Consider the following 18,586-nt stretch of genomic DNA (forward strand, 5'->3'; position numbering starts at 1 on the left):
ACGTGTTTGTGGATACAAAAAAACATTTGCAATCTTTATCATTGCTTCTTGGATGGGACTCGAGAAGCGACGCAATAACGACACTTCATCGTATCAGTACTGTCTCATGTATCCTTAATCAGAATATATTGAATACAACGTTTACGCGTGATAATTTTGTACGATCGAGCATTTCAATTAATGTACAATTCACTTTAATTTGTATTACACGAGTTATATCGGGAGTCGATCGGACGTGTTATTTGTTTCGTTTAGAATCATATGCTTCTTGATATGGTGAGTAGATGTACTCACTGATCCGTGTTAACGATATTACCTCGATAAACAATTGAGATTACTAAAAATTTGATCGGATAATTGTCGTCTTCGAAATTAGATGTAGTATCAGTGAGCATTATATAAATAAAAGATAAATGTCATTGATCGAATCAAAATGCAATATTTTAATTCAAGGATCACTCGAAAGAAACCAATGAGTACCACTGCCCTAGATATGCTTTTCTATGTAGTGTAGAGTACACTGTGATCTTTGAAAGGCAATATACGTAAGTACCATGTAATTGCATTTGAATCAAATATCGCGTTAAATTTAAATGACTGTGAAATTCATTAGCATCGGGCACAAAGGTGTTGTGGACATATTTCGCTCGAAGAATTGCGAATTTATTCGAACCCATTGAAAATTATTCTTTTCTCGGTAACTGTTTCAAATAAAATCGAGTAAGTACGAACAAGCTGTTTCCTTTCTATCTGTGTATCGTTATAGCGAACTTAAGCGAAGTATTCGCTGTAAAGTAGTACACGTTTATATGTTTTGCAGAAACTCAATATTTGCGTATAACTTCGCGGAATAGGTGTACAATATTGGATCATGTACGTAAATAATTCGAAATTATTTAATTTGATGGCATAGTCATTTTGCTCTTCGAACGACAGTCTTAGAATACGTAAACATGACTTAATCCGGTGAGTACACGTGTACCATAATGGCGATGGCAGCTTATAAATGCAATCACGGAAACCAAGAATCCCTGTCGGAAGGTCATCACATCGTGGATCTCTAGTAATCCTCTATGAGGTTCTCCGCTTCTCCTTCCTTTACCCCACAAATCTACAAATGCCAGATTAACTATCTTGCGTTACTCGTATAGGTACTGCTTATCATATTTACTTGTTATGCGCATTACATTGCGTTCATTTCCAACTAAAATTTACGATGACAAACAATATTGTAATTCGCTTTTCATAAAGATAATCTTATGTCGAGAATGATCTAGAGCCCGTGTAAGCGAACGCACCCCTACAAAGAGATACGATCAGTGTATAGAACGAGTATATATGTGTATCGTATATGCAGCAAAAGGTTCTAGCGTGTTGGTGAGTGCGCGTACAAACGAGAACGCCTGTACGTAGAGGTTAGAACCCACTACGCTGATGCACGAGTACTCGTTGTGTCTAAAGCGTACGTGAGATAGACGGAGGGAGCGCGCATGCGCAAATCCAGCTGGCGCCTCGACCGGCTGTAGTCGATGCTGGAACTTCGTACTGCGAGTGTCTGTGTTTGTTCTTTAAGTCTTATCGTCGTAAATTGGTACGCAAATTATATTCGTGTACATATACATAGGTACGAGTCATAGAATAGGTGAAGAGTCTCATTTATGTACGATCATCGTGAACAGGTGGACGTCGAGGTCGGTCGGTTTGCTGCGTGAAACGAGGTTAGTTGACTTCAAATCGAATTTCGGGCGGTCGCTCCAAAGGGGAACGACATTACGTGGATATTTGCCTCGAAGAAACGGCCCCTGTGTTTTTCTATGCCGCGCTGTTTCAGTGTCGCGTGTGACAATAGTCGAAAGTAGACGTGGATTACTCAGGGACAGTGCTCGCTTCTCATATTTCTTGTATGATATTTCAACGCGATGTATTAGGCAAAAATAGTATCGCGTGTTTGACCGATCGGAGTCACTTGTTCCCTGTAAATCTGCTAGCTGTTGTGTCTTTTAACTATGTTAAATTCGTGGCTAAAAGTTCGAAAAGCGTGCTACATTTCTGTGCTGAATGGATAAAATCGAATGGAAAATCGGTTATCGCCACGAAACATTTAAACTTTGACAGAATGTCCGAGCGAACATCGTTACAATTTATTGTGCTTTTAAGTATCTTTTGCTTTTCGCCATACACTACATAATATGAGTAACTTATTGAATTAGAAGAAAAATGTTATCGCGAAGAGATTGATAAGGGTTGACTATACACCGATATAATTACAATAACACAGATTTCGATTAATTGTACAGTTATTACGCGTGGATACACGTTTCAGAACGCTATTTACCAAAAAAGGAAATCTGACTAATATAATATATAACTAGTGAATTGTGTTTAAGAGGAGAATCGAAGGAAACGACATTGGCCGAGAAATGGAAAAGCAATCGTCGCGCATAAATTTTATGCCATGGAATATCGAGTGTTGATTCGAGTATCGATATGCATTAAACGCGCTTTCATCTTGTAATTACCATGAAACATGTAGTCGTTGAAACATCGTATTGTTACTTTCTCTTTAACGTTTGAATCTCGATATTTTGATGTTTTGCTTTGGAACGGTCATCTGGTCGAAATGATCACGCATTATCGATATATCTAATAACAACAAACATATCGATACCATTCAGAGTGATAAAACGATGCTGGAAAGAAGATTGTACTTCTTGGGAAAAAATGGTAATCGTGTCGCGCGATTCGGTTCTACGTGTGGTGTAGATCATCTTTGCAACATTATCGCGGTGATGCACAAATTTCGCAGTTGCGGCTTTTTCGTGTGGCGTTTCATTCTTAAAGGCGCGTGTGTGCGCCTGTCGAAAGTTGAAGCACAACAGATATCGTGCCAAAGTTAATATCGATCGTTCGACTTTTATAATTCGTCAGCGCGTCCCGTATTACGTAAAAAATGATTGCCCTTATAAATGCTCAATTGTTTATAAATCTATTGATATTTAAAGTACATTTAACCTATACTTAGTATCAAACCTAAAAATGTATCGAATCTGGCATAAAAAAAGAAAGAATAATTGCTCGATTATGTTTTTCTTTCCGAACTAACGTTGAATGTATAGTATTCGCTTTTTTTCCATTTTCCTCTTTTAACTGGTAATTAAGCTGCTTATCTGTAAACGCATTAAATGGGAATAATTACTGGTATAATTACGTTTCTAACATACGTTTCTAATATACGTTTCCTCGTCGAAATAGTAATGTTCTAACGAGTGCGTTGTTTTCTTCCTTTCCAGGCCCGAATTCAATAAGTAAATCGTAGTAACAGGTCATAAGACGTTCACCTCTGAAGGAGACGGAGGGAGAAGACCGAGGGGATCGAACGAATTTACCTCGTTCCTTCTCTGGTTCTGCTTCAGTCAGCTTCGTCCCTCGTACAAAGCAGCATCGTGTCTCTGTCTTTAATTATTCCACACCTGTATCTTCTGCCTTCTACGACAATTATTTTATTTTACCTGAATGCGGTTGCGTGGTGATCCAACGAACGACATTGGCCGCTGGAAAAACTGGAACAGCCGTTGCCCATAAGCAGCGTTGCTTCAAGACCTTGCCAGTTTGTCCTTGTAACCGAAACACATGTGCCAACCACGCTCTTAAACCACGCATCGTCCAACTATCATCCCTGTGTTTCTTGCGATCGCCTTCGACCGCACGAGGGTGGGAAAGAATAGAAAGAGTGAGAAGTTTTCTCTCGTGTAGCTCGATTTTACAATGGAGAAGAGAGCTTGGTTGATCGACGGATCGAATTCGGTGAATCGATAAAGTTATCCGACACGTTCTTCTCTGCCTAACGAGTACGTCGTCGAGAATAACAACGAGACAAACGAGCGAACGAATGTGCAGAGCGACAGAACGAAAGAATGTACGGCTGGCAGCTTTGGACATGGGATAGATGATAGATTGCGAATGATGGGGTGGTAGAGCGAATAGGAAATGCAAAATGGATTGGGTGCCTCGGCTCAGGTAGCCAGAGACGACAAGGTCGAGGGCTCCAGGGCGGATAGGCCCCGAGCTGTTTAGTAAAGCTTCCCTTCTTTTTCTCTATGCATTCAATCGAATAACGGGAACGCATTTCCCCATTAATATCGTCGGTGAGAGTATTACTTCTGAAAGACTGCTTTTCCTTTTCTGCCATCTGCCGATCGACGTTGTGCAAAAAAGACTGAATTTAATAATCAATAATCAACCGAGGAATTCAAACCGATCGATCTATGCATCAGATTGCGGTGGATTTGTTCAAAGAAGAAGAAGAAGAAGAAGAAGAAGAAGAGGAAGAAGAAGGAGAAGGAGGACAATACGAATTTACTGGTGATCACTGGTCCAACGTTAGCGTTTGTCTCACGAAAAGACTGAACACACGTTGATTCATTATTCAAAGAGAAAAAGGAGATCCGCATATCGCGTTCTATAGGAATCTGTTTTCGTTTGTCGCGCTACACATACATATCTCTCGGGATCTCACGTAATTGTTGTACATACATACCTATCTACACGTTGTACACACAGACAGCTTGTCACACCATCTATAAGAGCTTTAAGAAATTTCTGACGAACGTATATACAAAGTGGCGTACGCGTCTCATTACGCGAATTTTCGACTATTATACATATTGGAAATATGTCGGAATATATATATACATGCGTGTAGAAACAGAATATATATAATATATATATATATATATGTACACATGTAATAAAACTCTTTCGCTGCCTAATAGAAGTATTCGCGGATAAAGTGTTGTGTGCGATTCGGTAAAAGAACAAGTACGCAAACCGTATCGTTGTACCTATTGTTTTTGTTCTATGAAGAGAATTAACGTTAGAAAGATGTTTAACTCGAAGGAAGAAATGTTCGTTCGTTCTTTATTTATCTAACGGGACTCTTATCAATTTATCGAGAATATTATTGACGGCGCGCAACGAACAATTAGAAAAGGAAAGTATTTAGAGCCAGTGAGAAGTGTAGTTGAAGTGTGATCGCTGGCAGCAACAAAGCAGGATGGGTTGTGGACAGAGCAAAATCGGCAATATCTATCCAAAGAATAAGAAGAACAAAAACAATACCGGCAAGAAAAACGGAGACTCTGTCGGTGAGTAATCGATCGATAATTATTATTTTCATCCTGAAATAAAATTCCTTTTTGTTTGCTCCGTTCCTTTTACTTTTTTGTTTTTACCTGTTTGGTTGCACGGATTGTGTCGCTTAGTCGAAAGATTAGATCGTCCACAGTGGAAATATGTAATAACCGATTTGGCAAGATTCCCTCGTCGTTCGACAGACGCGGGCGAGATCGACATTGTTCGCGTAATTAACGCCGTTTCTCGTCAATCTAGGTCTGCCGTGTAATTGTTAACCCGATGACGGTAATTAAACAGATGCGTCTCAATCTAGAACATCGACACCCATCCACAGATTTCCTTCCTGATGAAAGGTGATTGAACAGTCGCCTCGATTATACCGGTGCTTTTCTCTGTCGTAAAACTGTTGCTTCACGAATATACCGCGTATACCTAGCTGCTCAAGATCAAATCGAATATGACTTTAATATGACTTTTCGCTTCTTATAGAACAGTAAGTATACTATATAAAATGATTTGATCGACCTGTTTGTCGCGTACATTGATGCACGTAACATAGTTATTCCGAGATGGTGAATAACTTGTTGAAATTAAAGTCGCAGTTTGTTACCCGTTATGTTGGAACGCGAAGAAAAAAGATATTTATCGTGCGTGACAATCGAAGATAAGTTGGCGAGCCTCCAGTTTGAAATTACGTTCCAGAACAGGTGGGACTTAACCGCCAATCGTAGCAGAGTAGATGCCCATATTTAGATCTCACGGATCCGTCTCGAGGCTAAGTCGCAATTCTCGTTGTATAATTACCATGGTAGTAGCTTTTCATTTCTGTTTATCTTGAACGTAACGCATCGAGGTTCTTTCGTGCGACTCTCGTGTGTCTATCCGTTGTACGTTCACTCAGTCGGAATATTTAAACTTCTTCCTATTAGAACCAGTAAATTCTTTAAATCCCTCAGCACGTTTACGCTGTTATATTTGCTTCATTCGGTTTAGCGGTAATCGTCCACTCATATTCCAAAGCAGCAACGTGATTTATCGTTAAACATCTCCCGTGTTATCTTACCTGGCAGTTTGTTAGATAAAACAGATAAGGTTTAATGAGGATACTTCCCGACAGAAAAATCATAATATCGATTACAACATTGATTTCATTCTAAAGACGCGTATTGCATCTTTTTCTACTAATTAGGAATTTCCCGATGTTTCCGAAAATTCCTCATCAACTGCCACGTGATTCATCGATATCTTATTCTTCTCACTTGTTTCGGCGAAAGATGAACGCGTAATTCAATAATGTGTCACAAGTGGCATTACGACGAAAAAAGGCAGTAGATAAGATGCTTCATCGAACTCGTTATCGTAGAATTTTATATTGGAATTATAATAAGAATTCAGTAGAGCGGCAACAAGTACGCGGCGTACGTGGCCACGCACACCTATATACGCACGCGTGCGGGAACGATCGATTTCGTTCTTAACGTACATCACTTGAGGTAGATTAGGCTTTGGGTTAGGTCGTGCATAAGGGGAGCGTAACCTTCTGAACGATAAATTGACATTCAACAACCCTGTTCTACCGTTGTTCGCACGCCTGTTGTTTTATTCGTTGAGAACGACCTGTTCGATAACCACCGGACGTATGTATTTCATCTTCAACATACGTACTCTTAGTCTCGCTTGCAAAAATCCCCCCTTCTTTATCCCTCTATTATCTTTTCAATTGGATTCTGTACTTCTGTAAATCCTGATAATCGAATATTCAAACAAACCAGTGTTTATTTCCAGCTATGTTTGCCGTCCTAATTTCACTAGCAATAAATTATCAACGGCAATCAAGTATACATAGATTTTCTACTTTGTGGAATCATGCGACCCAGATTCGCTAACGTAAATGACTGTGGTGTTTTTTACATTCGTCGTATCCATTGATTCTCAAACGATTTCGTTTGTATTTCGATGTATTTTCCTTCTTTCGTTAATGGCCGGTAGTGGTTTGTAAACTCGTGATAGTGAGATACGATGTGCGACGCTAATAAAGAAGCAAAAAGGTAAAGAAAACAAATCAGCGAACCACGCGTCTTGAAATCGTATGTATCGTGGTTTGTTGTTTACCGGCTTCGACGTCTGCGATCTAAATATATCGCACGATGATTCTGATATTTATATCATTACGATGACTTCGCTTACGGTACTTGAGAATACTGCCGTTTAGTAATTCATGCATGCACCAAGATTATGTATTTTTAGTTATCAATTTGAGCAATGGCCTAAATCGCGCTCGATCGTTTATCTATCATTTATGCTATTATGAAAAGGAACAAACAATGTAAAATTGTGCTGAAATCAACATCAACGCGTTATGTCATAACAGTATTGCGCTAAAAATAAAACTATCCACTATAGACATTGTTTGCGAGAAGAAAATCCAAGATGAAAGTATTATTTTTTACTGATCATTAACCATACATTATACTCGAGAAAATACAAATAGGTAGCTATTAATATTCCGATGTTTGTTGCATCTTATCTGCAGTTATTGCAAATATGTTATGCCAGGGAAAATTCGTAAATAATATTGTCACTGTTATTTACAGAGTCATAAGTACATAAGTTTGAGAACATATACGTACATTATTACGAGAATTTGTTGTATATTATCTCATTCTCTTAAAATTCGCATATATACGTAATATACTATGCATAAATATATTTGTATAATCTAATATATAAAAGGAAGTGCGGGAAATGTTCAACTAATTTTTATTTTTTTATGTCCACTTAATTAACAATTGCGTGTGACGAGTTAAATTTAGAATAACATACATATTTCGCGGTAATATATTTTAAAATACGCTGTTTCCATTTCTAATTTTCAATTTTCTACCAACGACATAATGTTGCGCGCGCAACTTGGTTGCCAGTTTACACTGTTTACAGCGTTGCCATCGTTTAAGCGGGAGCTTGTGCCGCGAACGATTAAAGTGTCCCTCGTGTATGCGGACGTTCGGAACGTTTTCGTATCTCAAAACGTGTCGCGTGTCCAAGTTCGATTCTCGTAGTATTTGGCCGACATTTCGTCAAAATACGCTAGAGTCGATACGTCTCTACTTGGTAAATAAGACAAGCTTCAAGGCCCGGAGCCGATATTATCGCGCTCGGTAGTAGAGCAGCTAACGACTTGCCTACGTGATCGTTGTTCGGCGTATAAAAGGGTCGCGCCTCTCTAGCGTCAGTGTCTGTCTCTCGTAGCAATTTCGTGTGCGAACATCGTTCGTTCTCATCGTTGAAAAAATTCTGTTGCAAGTAGTTTTTTTTCCTATTTATATCTAACGTTTATCGATCGCTGTTAATCGAGATTTTATCGATACACGCGACGTTATAAATACTGCAAAAAGTGAGGTTAAGTAACCGGCGCTCCGAAGAATACAACACCATCGGTCGGTGACAGTGAACGGTTTTTATACTGCGTTGAATCATCGGATTCGATATTTCACTTGGATTGGAGGACATTTGTCCTGCCAGGACGTCGGATTTTGAGAGCAAACAGAAGGGAGCCGCCAAGATGTGGCTGAAAGTGCTCAGGCAGAATATATCGCATTTAGCCCGTAGGACGAAAGGTAAGGTCACGTTTGTTCCTTGAAATCGGAGCTCAGTGGGGAAACGAGACGACGGTTGTCACCGCGAAAGAATGCCTATTTATAGATTTACGCTACTTGAATTTAGAGGATCGTACGCGACAAATTAAAATTCTTCTTTGTAAATATTTTACGATCGGCAACGGGAATCGTATGTATAGTTTAAGCAAGTACGTGTTCGCGTTCAACTTTGTTGCAGGATGCAGGTAATTCTATCCTCGAATTAGGCTGCATTCTAATTTAAGCCCGTCTCGTATTTCGCGGTCTTTCGGAGAAGAGAATTCTGGAATGCGTGGTGACGATGCTGTTGCAACTGCGTGACTCACAGCTGCTTCAGCAGAACATATCCGGCTTTTACATTATTCTAAGTCTGTTAACCCCTCAGAAAAATCGTACAAGCGATCTACTTTATATTTAAGTCGGTGTTTACTGCGTGGCACGTGATCTCATCGTAACCGCTTCGATGCAGTTGCGCTTGAATTCGCAGCAGTAGTATATTTAGTGTCAGAAAATGAGAAACCGCGCGCCATTATTAAGCGGTTCAATTTTTTTTTCTTTGTCAATCGCATATTGATAACTGTGGAAGAGCCTTTGTGACAAGAAAATACTCGTACGTAACGTAGTAACTCATTACGTAGTAAATTAAAAATTTTTTTCGAATCTTAACATTCTCCGTCTTAAAACATTCAGTTAAATCAACGCGACTATAGTCGTGTCAGCGTTTTCCGTCAACTCGACCTTGGAAGCGAGATGTAAAGCTGACGTTTATTTCAGGTAATTTCTACAATCGATCGTAAATGAGATTACGTTACTTCCAACGTGAAACTCTTTACCTGTAGCATTCGTAGCATACGATATACTGTGTCAAATCTGTTTGTCAATATTAGTATATCGTCTTGTATATATCGACAAACTGGAGTATAACCCGTCGCTGTTACAACTTGCGACGAAGTTTTTCTTTGGCGCAGAACCTTAAATTCAAGTTTAATCGAGCGATATTAACGTCTCACGGAGTAATCTTATCGATGTTTAAGTTTTTGTTTTTAGATCGGGAGAAAGTTCGAAGTTCTTTATGTTGTAACGGATTAGTGACGATCGAAGAGGTGCGTGAAGGCTGCGCTGTACAGGAAGCATCCTCACCGATCGAGTTGCGTTCGATCTACTAATCGGACGGGTTTTGTTAGACGTCACTTTCCCCTTTGAGGCACGCCCCGCGTGCATATCCGGGGAAGAGAAACGGGGGAAAAATGCGTAGCTCGTGATACCCATGTGACTATACATAGAACGTGATATGTATTTCACGCAGTGGCGTAGGCGCTCGAAAAAGACATGCGACTGCGGTTTATGCGCGGGCATCCTTCTTACGCGGTCGCATTCGTTGATATCCACTCTCAGACGCATCAAGCTAACTCTGTTACGGTCCGTAAATTTTTATTTTTTATATTTTATCTAATACAGAGCCGAGGCAAGGAAAGGCACATATAAATTATAATTCTTTCGTATTTTTTTTAAACTTGAAAAACTCTCTAACAATGAAAAGACAAGACTCGATCGAAAATATTTGAAAACGATCCAAAGGACACAGCGGAGTTAATAAGATACAAACGAACGATTTATTTTCAGTATCGTCAGCCTTTCAAAGAGATCTCACCTATTTAATCGTCACTATTAGCCCAATTTTTCTTCTTTTTTCGCATTTACATTTTTCTATGCGGAAAAAAGAAATTTCAAAAACAGTGTATCTAGCAACACGTTGATTTTACTAATTAACGATGACTCGTCAAACAGATGCGATGTTTGCGGAATAACCAGTGACGCAGATATCCTTAATGCGTTTTCGGAAAGTCGTATTGCACGTTAAGATTATCGAACACTCGTTACTCGTTATTCCGAAGAAAGAAAAAGAGGAGAGGACAGAAATTGCATATTCTGCGCATATTTTTTGGAATAACAAACCACGCAGTTGAAAAAGTGCGCAGTGAAGATAACGGCAAGGTATTTGACGATATCTCGGTCTTATCGGCTAATAAAAATCTTTATTGTACTCGAATTTATCCTTATCTGTTCGTGTCATCGAATTTCAGTCGCTTTGTGCATTGTTCTTCGCATCGTGTAATTAAAGATGATTAATCAGCGCAATTTAAATGCCGCGTATCTGAAATCATGATTATTTGGTAAAAACCGTGCTTTGTTTATTGATTTCAGATCGGCGAATGTTTATTCTCGCGTTCGCCGGCATTGAGAATATAATCAGAGGAATAACGCGCAATATTCTCAGAAAACCTTGAAAATTCGTAAATTCAACGGCATTTACAAGTTTTCTGCGCGTAATAATTATCTATTTACGTTGTCGATTGGGCGGTCAAAAACACGACATTGATATGTGCGTTACAATAATACCCGAGACTCGGTTTGTTTTCGTTATTAGGTTGCATGTTATAATGAGTCCAAAGGTTAACTCGAAAGGTACAGGATATTTAACAAAACTACCAATGTTGTGTACAAAAGCATTATCAGCCTTGCTTTTTTAAACTTTCATTTATGTAGAACAGACGAAAAATGTTAAAAATGTAGAGGAGAAGCATTTAGGATCGCAGAAAGAATGACGGGAAGATTCAGACGTTTCAAATTTCGCACCTATGTTTTTAAGAAACCGCCGATCCGTCAGTTTTCGCTCACTATGTGCAAACAACTTAAAAATATCGAAGTACTTCCTCGATCGAAAAGCTCTTTATTTTTCTTCTTCTTTCTTTCGTCGGACGAGAACAAACGTGTTTGCGATATAAATGCGGTTCAAAGATCGTCTTCCTCGTCGAAAGAACTCAACTGGCAGACACACCCACGCGAGGAACATTCGTGGAAGATTTCGATATTTGACGAAAACGCGAAACTCTCGAGGCCACCTGCAGCCTGGAAAAAAATCTCACGTTGTATCCGCGGTATCGCTTTTCGTGGTCTCGCGAACGTGGTGTCATAAAACGCTGAACGTTTCAACCTACTAGAACACCAGTATTCGCTTCGACGAATCTTTTTCCAGTTTCCATAGGCTACCTAAACGCGGTGTTTTTGTTGTACACAGGCTCGTCGTATCGCGTCGCTTTTTTTATTCCTTCCAACTTTTCCGCGTTTTTTAATTTCATATCTATAAAAGTCGACAGGACAAAATCGCTCGAAACATTCGTGTTCTCGGATTACATTTTTATCTTCTCGTGCATCTCCGGTTAGAAAGTACCCCATTCTGGGTAGAAATTTCTGAGAAGAAAAAGTTCTCCGTCGCAATGTTCTTTCTCCGATTCTCGAGCTACGACAAAAAAGTTTGTCGTGGAAAAATTCCCTTCGGCCCGGAGATTAACCATCCAGATAAGCGTAGGTTATATTTATTTTGACGAACATTTGCCAGCAGCTCAAATAATCCGTTTTTATCATTATTTCCGCCTGCTGGTATGGTTGATGGATCTCAGACGCGTCTTTTTTCACAATGTAACTACTTTTTACAGTAAATATTCGACGTATTCCTTATCCTTCGCCCTTGCTAAAGTTATACAATTTCACTTGTTATACGATTTCAATAAAGAGACCGGTCTATCGCTCGAACGGATTGTTCCGGTTTTCTCAAACAGATCTCCTAGATACGACGAAAGAGAGAAAGAGAGGAATTTCTCTCTTTTTTCACGTGGTCGTGTTTCCTCGTCGCCTAGACTATTACGTTTCTCCGCGGAAATTGCCTAGCGTTTTAATAGATGTTGCGGAGACCAAAACGTTATTTCTCTCATATATCAAACGTTTATTTTACTCATATAGAAAGAGAGCCGACCGAATACTGGAATCGCTATCAATCGTCGTCCGAGTATCGATTTCCACGGAAACCAGTTACATCGCGGTAATTCGAACTCGCGGCTCGTATCCGTATGGTACCAGTGGATTGGGTTGGATGGCGAGGTGTCTCTTTTCTTCCTGCGTCGTTGAAAATATTTCTTCCCTTCGTTGATCGTTGCTGCCTCGACCGTCGATTAGCGACCGTTGCTGCTCTATTTGTTCCTCCGTTGCAGTTAAAAGGACGCGGTATTAGCCGTTAATGGCACTTGTTGTTAGCTTCGAAGCTCTGTACGAAGAAGCTTAAGGAGAGACTACCGTATCGATAAACGATTTTTATCAACTACATCGTTTTATTTATCAACTACGATATATGTATAAGATTGCCAAGTTAATCACGAAATATCGATAATATCGCTAGATAATGTATCTTTCAAATTTACGTGAACAACGGTATGGGTGAGTTGACGGAAGAAGCGGTGAATAATTTTTCATACGGTGAAGATGACTCGTACAGAGCGGAATAGCTTACGTTGAGAGAATTTGAATATGAACGGAAAGCATTGAATGTACACTCTGAGATCTCATAGCTGAATAGTTGTTGGATATAATGGATGCATTGAAGGAACGCGCAACTCGTCGGAAAGAGAGAAACGCGGTATCGGATATTGATAAACATTTAGCTTCTTTTTTACGCGTTTTCCGTTCACCGTGGTTAACAGATCGATCTTTAACGCGGTTCATGCATTATTTATGACGCTGTGCGTGTATGCGCGTGTGTATTATGTTTTCAGCCGATATTGCTGCGAGTACGCGATAATAACGGGCTCCTATGTATACGACGGGAGATTTATCGATGAATTCTTATCGGCACGCCCCAAAAAAAAGAATTATGTACGTACCCCGTGGCGAGATAAAATAGAATAGGAATGGAGAAGAGATAGCGATATCGAGGTCAATTTCGACCTCCCACAGATAAAGTCGAAGACTTCGCTAGCTCTACGAATATCACGATTCACCGAGGAATTAGCCGTTTCTTCCGTCTTTTACTCTACCTCCGAGTGGGCAACGTCGTCGTTGCTCCGTTGGAAATCAATGGATTCGCGGTTTCGTCACGAGTCGTTCACCTTGAGGCAGCTGCGTCCTCCAGTAAATTGAATCCAGGGAAATTGAATCAAGAGTAATTTGTACCCTATGAGCGCACGCTTTCCTCAGTCTTGGATTTACGTGCTGCCTGGTACCCGGTATAACTCGATCAATTCCAAGTGCTCGAAAAGGCTCATTTTCGGTTCTCCGCTCCGGCACAATTCCACCGAGTTTCCATCGAGAACGATCGCATTAACGTTACCATCTAGTCCGAGATTAAGGCGTTTTAGTCCAACGAATCGATAGATTATTCTCTCTGTTCTAGAATACCTATCGTTTGGAATCGAGGCGCTCGATGGAGAAGCGATACAAATTTTTTCCGATAAACGACGCGTAACATTCGTATTTAATTAGCGATGCGTTTTAATTTAATAGCTTAGAAGCGTGCAGATTGCTCTGTTGAAATGTAACTCTATTCAGATTCTTCGAACGAACGATTTATTATATATCACCAGACTGTAGATATTTGGAAATATTTGGAAATTCAAAACGTACGGTATGTTCGACACTTGGCCGTCCGTTTATGATCATCTGCCAATCTTTTGGCAAAATCCGAATTTCTTACCTAGAAAGAGGCTAAGAAACACCCTAAGTGTTGGGTCAGGTTTAAAGTAAAATCTGGTATCAATTAGCAATACCAGAGGATACGCAGTCACAAGAATACGCAAGTATAATGTTCGAGATAATAGATTTCCATTCCATAAAATCCACGGTAAAAAGGAAAAGCCGGGAAAGGGAAGGTAGTCTATAAAGACCGGGCGAAGCTTCTTGAGGTCAGTATTAACAGAGTCTTATAACAGTCTTCGTCAGAGCGCCACAGTCTTCGTGTTATACCGCACCGTATTCTGTATTTAACTTGCAAATACATAACCCAAATATACTACTACTCAGCATCTTTAATTTACATCCACCTTGAGCGTTAATATCGTTCAAGGTTCGCGATATCAATCGATCGGTTGCAAATTGACTGATCGCCGCTTAGTTGAGAATTCGCAAACACGATATGCAAAGATATACGAAATATTGAAAGCAAAGCAGTGATTGGAATATTTAGCATATGATATTGGGTTGTTCGAAAAGTGTCTTTCTTTGCAGACACGTCTTTTACGACAACGCATCTCTGTATAAACATGAAATCTAATCTGTCGAACGTTGTGATCTTCATCTCGACGAAATAAAATGGATCGTACGTGATTGGATAAAATAATATAAAACGAAAAATGTCGTGCATCCATTATCTCCTTATAAAACTGTTGAGGTTATTCGATGTGTAAACAGAGAAAACTGGTGGATAAATTGTGAGGTAGAAAATACATTTAAATAGAAGTGTAATTATCAGTAAGAATACAATTTGAGCTGGTCCAGATCCACACGCTAGCTGTGTTACCCAATAACTGAAAACCCCGAAGCCAACGTCGCCTGTCTATTGTTTATGGTCTGTCTTCTTCCTCCAAAAGTGTACGTATAACAAAACGCCACTGGAGCCAGTTTTCTTCGCCACGTAACATCTCGATCTTGCTGATTCCATTTTAGCACTATCCCTTACTTTACTAAGCACAACACTTTAACAATTTATTCACTTCACGTTGCTGCCTTACAATTTACAGCCCTGGGCCCATAACCTGTTGAGGTTATTCGATGTGTAAACAGAGAAAACTCGTGGATAAATTGTAAGGTAGAAAATACATTTAAATAGAAGCGTAATTATCGGTAAGAATACAATTTGAGCTGGTCCAAATCCGCACGCTAGCTGTGTTACCCAATAACTGAAAACCCCGAAGCCTATCTACCGTTCATGGTCTGTCTTTGTCGCAGTCTTTTGTCTACACGCTGTCGATGGCTTCGGTGTTCGAGAAAACTAAAAAGACCAGATGTACAGTTTTCTTAGAAGTGGTGACCACTTCAACAAAAACGAAAGAAACTTTTCGGACGACCTAATACATAGGATGAAACTGTGGACAAGTTTCGTTTCGTACAAATTTTCCTGCGAGATGCTGAATTTTGCCGTACAGTTCCGCGTGGTCTAGGCGCCAGGAGACTTCTCACGCGTCTCTCAGAAGTTTAAGTCACCGCACGATTCAAGGATTCGGCCGAACGTCATGTTTAGGCGGAATGTACACGCGTTCGTTCGAGGACGGCCAGTCACAATGAATAGAAAGTCCCGTCCTATATTTGGCCCCGTCTGCTGCCAAGACGCATTAACGGCACATGTATACGGGGTGAATCAACTAGTGGCGGCCCACTGTTCGATTTTCTATCAAGTCGATCGTGTTCGTCCATCAAGAATCGAATTTCCTTGATATTTTTAGCGGCGCGCGTAGAATTTCTCGCGGGCGAATAACCAACGACCGCGGTCATCGTCTACGCGTTTGCATCTTTTACGAAGGTTACGTTGCATTTAATTTTCGATGCTCGTTGTGTGCGTGAGACGTTAATTAAATTCATCGGGATGGCTCGCGCGTACTTTATACGTCACCGAGGATCCGTGGTTACGCACATGCTAATGAGGTTGCATCGTTTGAATCACTCGCAAGCTATTCTGATCAATTTCGTAGATCGAAAACCGCGGAAAAACGACGAGGCGATGCTTGCGATAAATGTCTTTCTACGACCAACGAACTCGCAAAGCAAACTCGTTTATTTTTCGAAAAATACGTTGTACGTCACGTTACAGCCGGGTAACGAAATTAAGAAATTTGTTAGAAACGAAATCGATGGCTTTCGATGTTAACAGGTTTCGAGAATTGATCGCTGATGAGCGGATGTTTATTCATTAATGGGAAATTTAAGTACAAAGAATGCAGACGATATGCAAAGTTTTGGTTGTGTAAAATATCCAGAGAAAGGTGAAAATATAGTAAAACTATGTTATCTTTCATCCCCTCGCCAATCTTTTAGTTGTATTCGTAAAGATACGAATTTGTACAAACATCACGAGTCTAGCAAATTTTTCAATAGCTGGACGAACTATCTCTATTCGATTGGCTAAAATTAACGCCGGTTGATACTTTGTTTCGCGTCATTGCCGAGGGACAAATCTAATTGTAGACAGAAGGCACGTGCCTTCCTGCGTGTCCGGATAAGCTCCTCACGCAGGATTTTACTGAATCAGATTATCAAAAGACGCGGCTTCGTATCGATCATTTGCATGCCCGTCCTTGTTCGGTTTACCGCTGGTCAATTTAATTATATCGGCTCGCAGGGATCGGCCTTCCCATCCACTTTTTCGAATGTTAAAATTCAGCCCGCTATACGTATCGACACCGACCGTCTTTTCTTTTCGTTTCTCGCGTTTATTCGTGTCGCTTTTCAAGCCCTTTCGAGAGCCGACGAATAAACACAACACGTCGCTTATTATTCAGCTTTATCGTTCGATCGTGGCTGTTGCAATTATTTACTTAGCGGAGACCCGAAGCCTACGTGGTTCGTAATGCAATTCGCTTGATCCGGGATTATAATAACACAGGGATAAAGACAGCAAATAAAAGGGTTAATGTCGAAGGGAACGGAATCAGGTTAAACGTCGACGGAAATAACGAAGCTCCATAATCGTGTCTTCCGACGTGAAAAAATTAGTAGACCGTTTAAAGGTACAATTGCTGCAATTATCGACGATATTGGGAAAGGGAACCCGGGTTCTTTCACCTTTCTTCCTATCTCTGACGTATCGCCGAGGTGTCGGTGATACGTTGGCTGTTTGACAACCGGCACTGGCGTGCAATTTCCGCCGCACCAAAGAACCGACGTTCGTAAACGAGCAAATAAACATTCACTCGGTCGGTCGATTTCTTCTATACCTGTAGGTGAACTTTGACAATGATAAAGAACATTGGGCAGGAACGTGAAACCACGCGAAAAATTAGTATTCATCGTAGCATCGACGTGTTACGGAGCGATCCGAAACGTTGAGTAATCGCATTCCTGACGATTGGACGGCGCGTTATTATTGGAATTCCGTGTTACGGGTGTCGACGATGTGCCCGATCGACCGAACCAAACGATCTATTGTGCATGGAGCAACGAATCGGTTACGACTCGATTCACCTCGACTCGACGTTACGACGACGAACGATCGTTAAATCGGTTCGCCGCGTCAGGGTCGCTGGCAATCGTCGCGTGCCCTAACATCCGTCTGCGCGCATGGAAACGCGTGGAACGCTTTAACAAATCACGATACCTGCTGCGATAACGATTCCATATTGCCTGGTAAACGATCGTTGAAAATTGACCACAGGTATTTATGGAATACCAAAATCAGTATTCCGTTTGTCGGCCAATGCGACGCTTCCGCGACACGACCAATCGTTTCTTCGAATTGCTTTTATCAAAACTGACGTGTTTAGTTTCCGCGAGATTGTTGCTATTTTTCTCGCTAATAGAATATTCATAAAGGCAACGTACAATGTATCACGAACTTGATAAAACACCGAAGTTTTTTCGTTTCACTAGGGAAAAGCATACGCAATACATATGTACATATTAACGACCAATTTTGTATATCTCATGCGGAAGATTACGTTCTTCCAATTTGGTTTTCCTTCATTTCCATATAACTCGGTTAACGCTAAACCTGCCAGCGGCGGTCAAATCGACCGCCCTCCAACCTCTACACAAATTTAACCATATTTAAACTTTATCATATCGCATCGTAATTTCCGACCTTTCCTAAAACATGCGTGCAATATATTTGTCGGAGAGGAAAGGACATCGAAGCCTCCCCTTTACAACTTCGGGATAATCCCCTAACACCGTAATCTAGATTCTATCATAGGCGTAATTAAACAATTGTCGTCTTTCGATCCGATTGTATTTGTTCGAGATTCGTGATAACGAGCTTGGGCTCGAGGCGACAGCCCGTC

The 18,586-nt window shown here is 40.4% G+C and overlaps 1 protein-coding gene and 1 long non-coding RNA gene across 4 annotated transcripts in view; one reads left to right on the forward strand and one right to left on the reverse strand.

Annotated features, from left to right (window-relative positions):
* Positions 1-180: 180 nt before the first annotated feature.
* LOC117151850 lies at positions 181-1,348 on the reverse strand. Its single transcript, XR_004461992.1, has 2 exons — positions 1,216-1,348; positions 181-1,111 (listed from the first exon to the last, which is right to left on the reverse strand). It is a non-coding gene; the product is annotated as an uncharacterized LOC117151850 (long non-coding RNA).
* A 119-nt stretch (positions 1,349-1,467) lies between these two features.
* LOC100745504 overlaps positions 1,468-18,586 on the forward strand; it is a 37,010-nt gene continuing 19,891 nt past the window's right edge. The window contains exons 1-2 of one of the 3 annotated variants that reach the window (XM_024368748.2): positions 1,468-1,591; positions 3,291-5,144. In XM_024368748.2, coding sequence (XP_024224516.1) covers positions 5,054-5,144 — 91 coding nt within the window. In that variant the 5' untranslated portion in view covers positions 1,468-1,591; positions 3,291-5,053. Of the gene's footprint in view, positions 1,719-3,290; positions 5,145-8,096; positions 8,751-18,586 lie in introns of those variants that run through there. The other 2 variants (XM_012387508.3, XM_012387510.3) reach the window with 2 other exon arrangements.

Source organism: Bombus impatiens, unplaced genomic scaffold (assembly GCF_000188095.3).
Source record: "Bombus impatiens unplaced genomic scaffold, BIMP_2.2 scf_0478, whole genome shotgun sequence".
In the NCBI taxonomy this organism is placed as follows: Eukaryota; Metazoa; Arthropoda; class Insecta; order Hymenoptera; family Apidae; genus Bombus; species Bombus impatiens.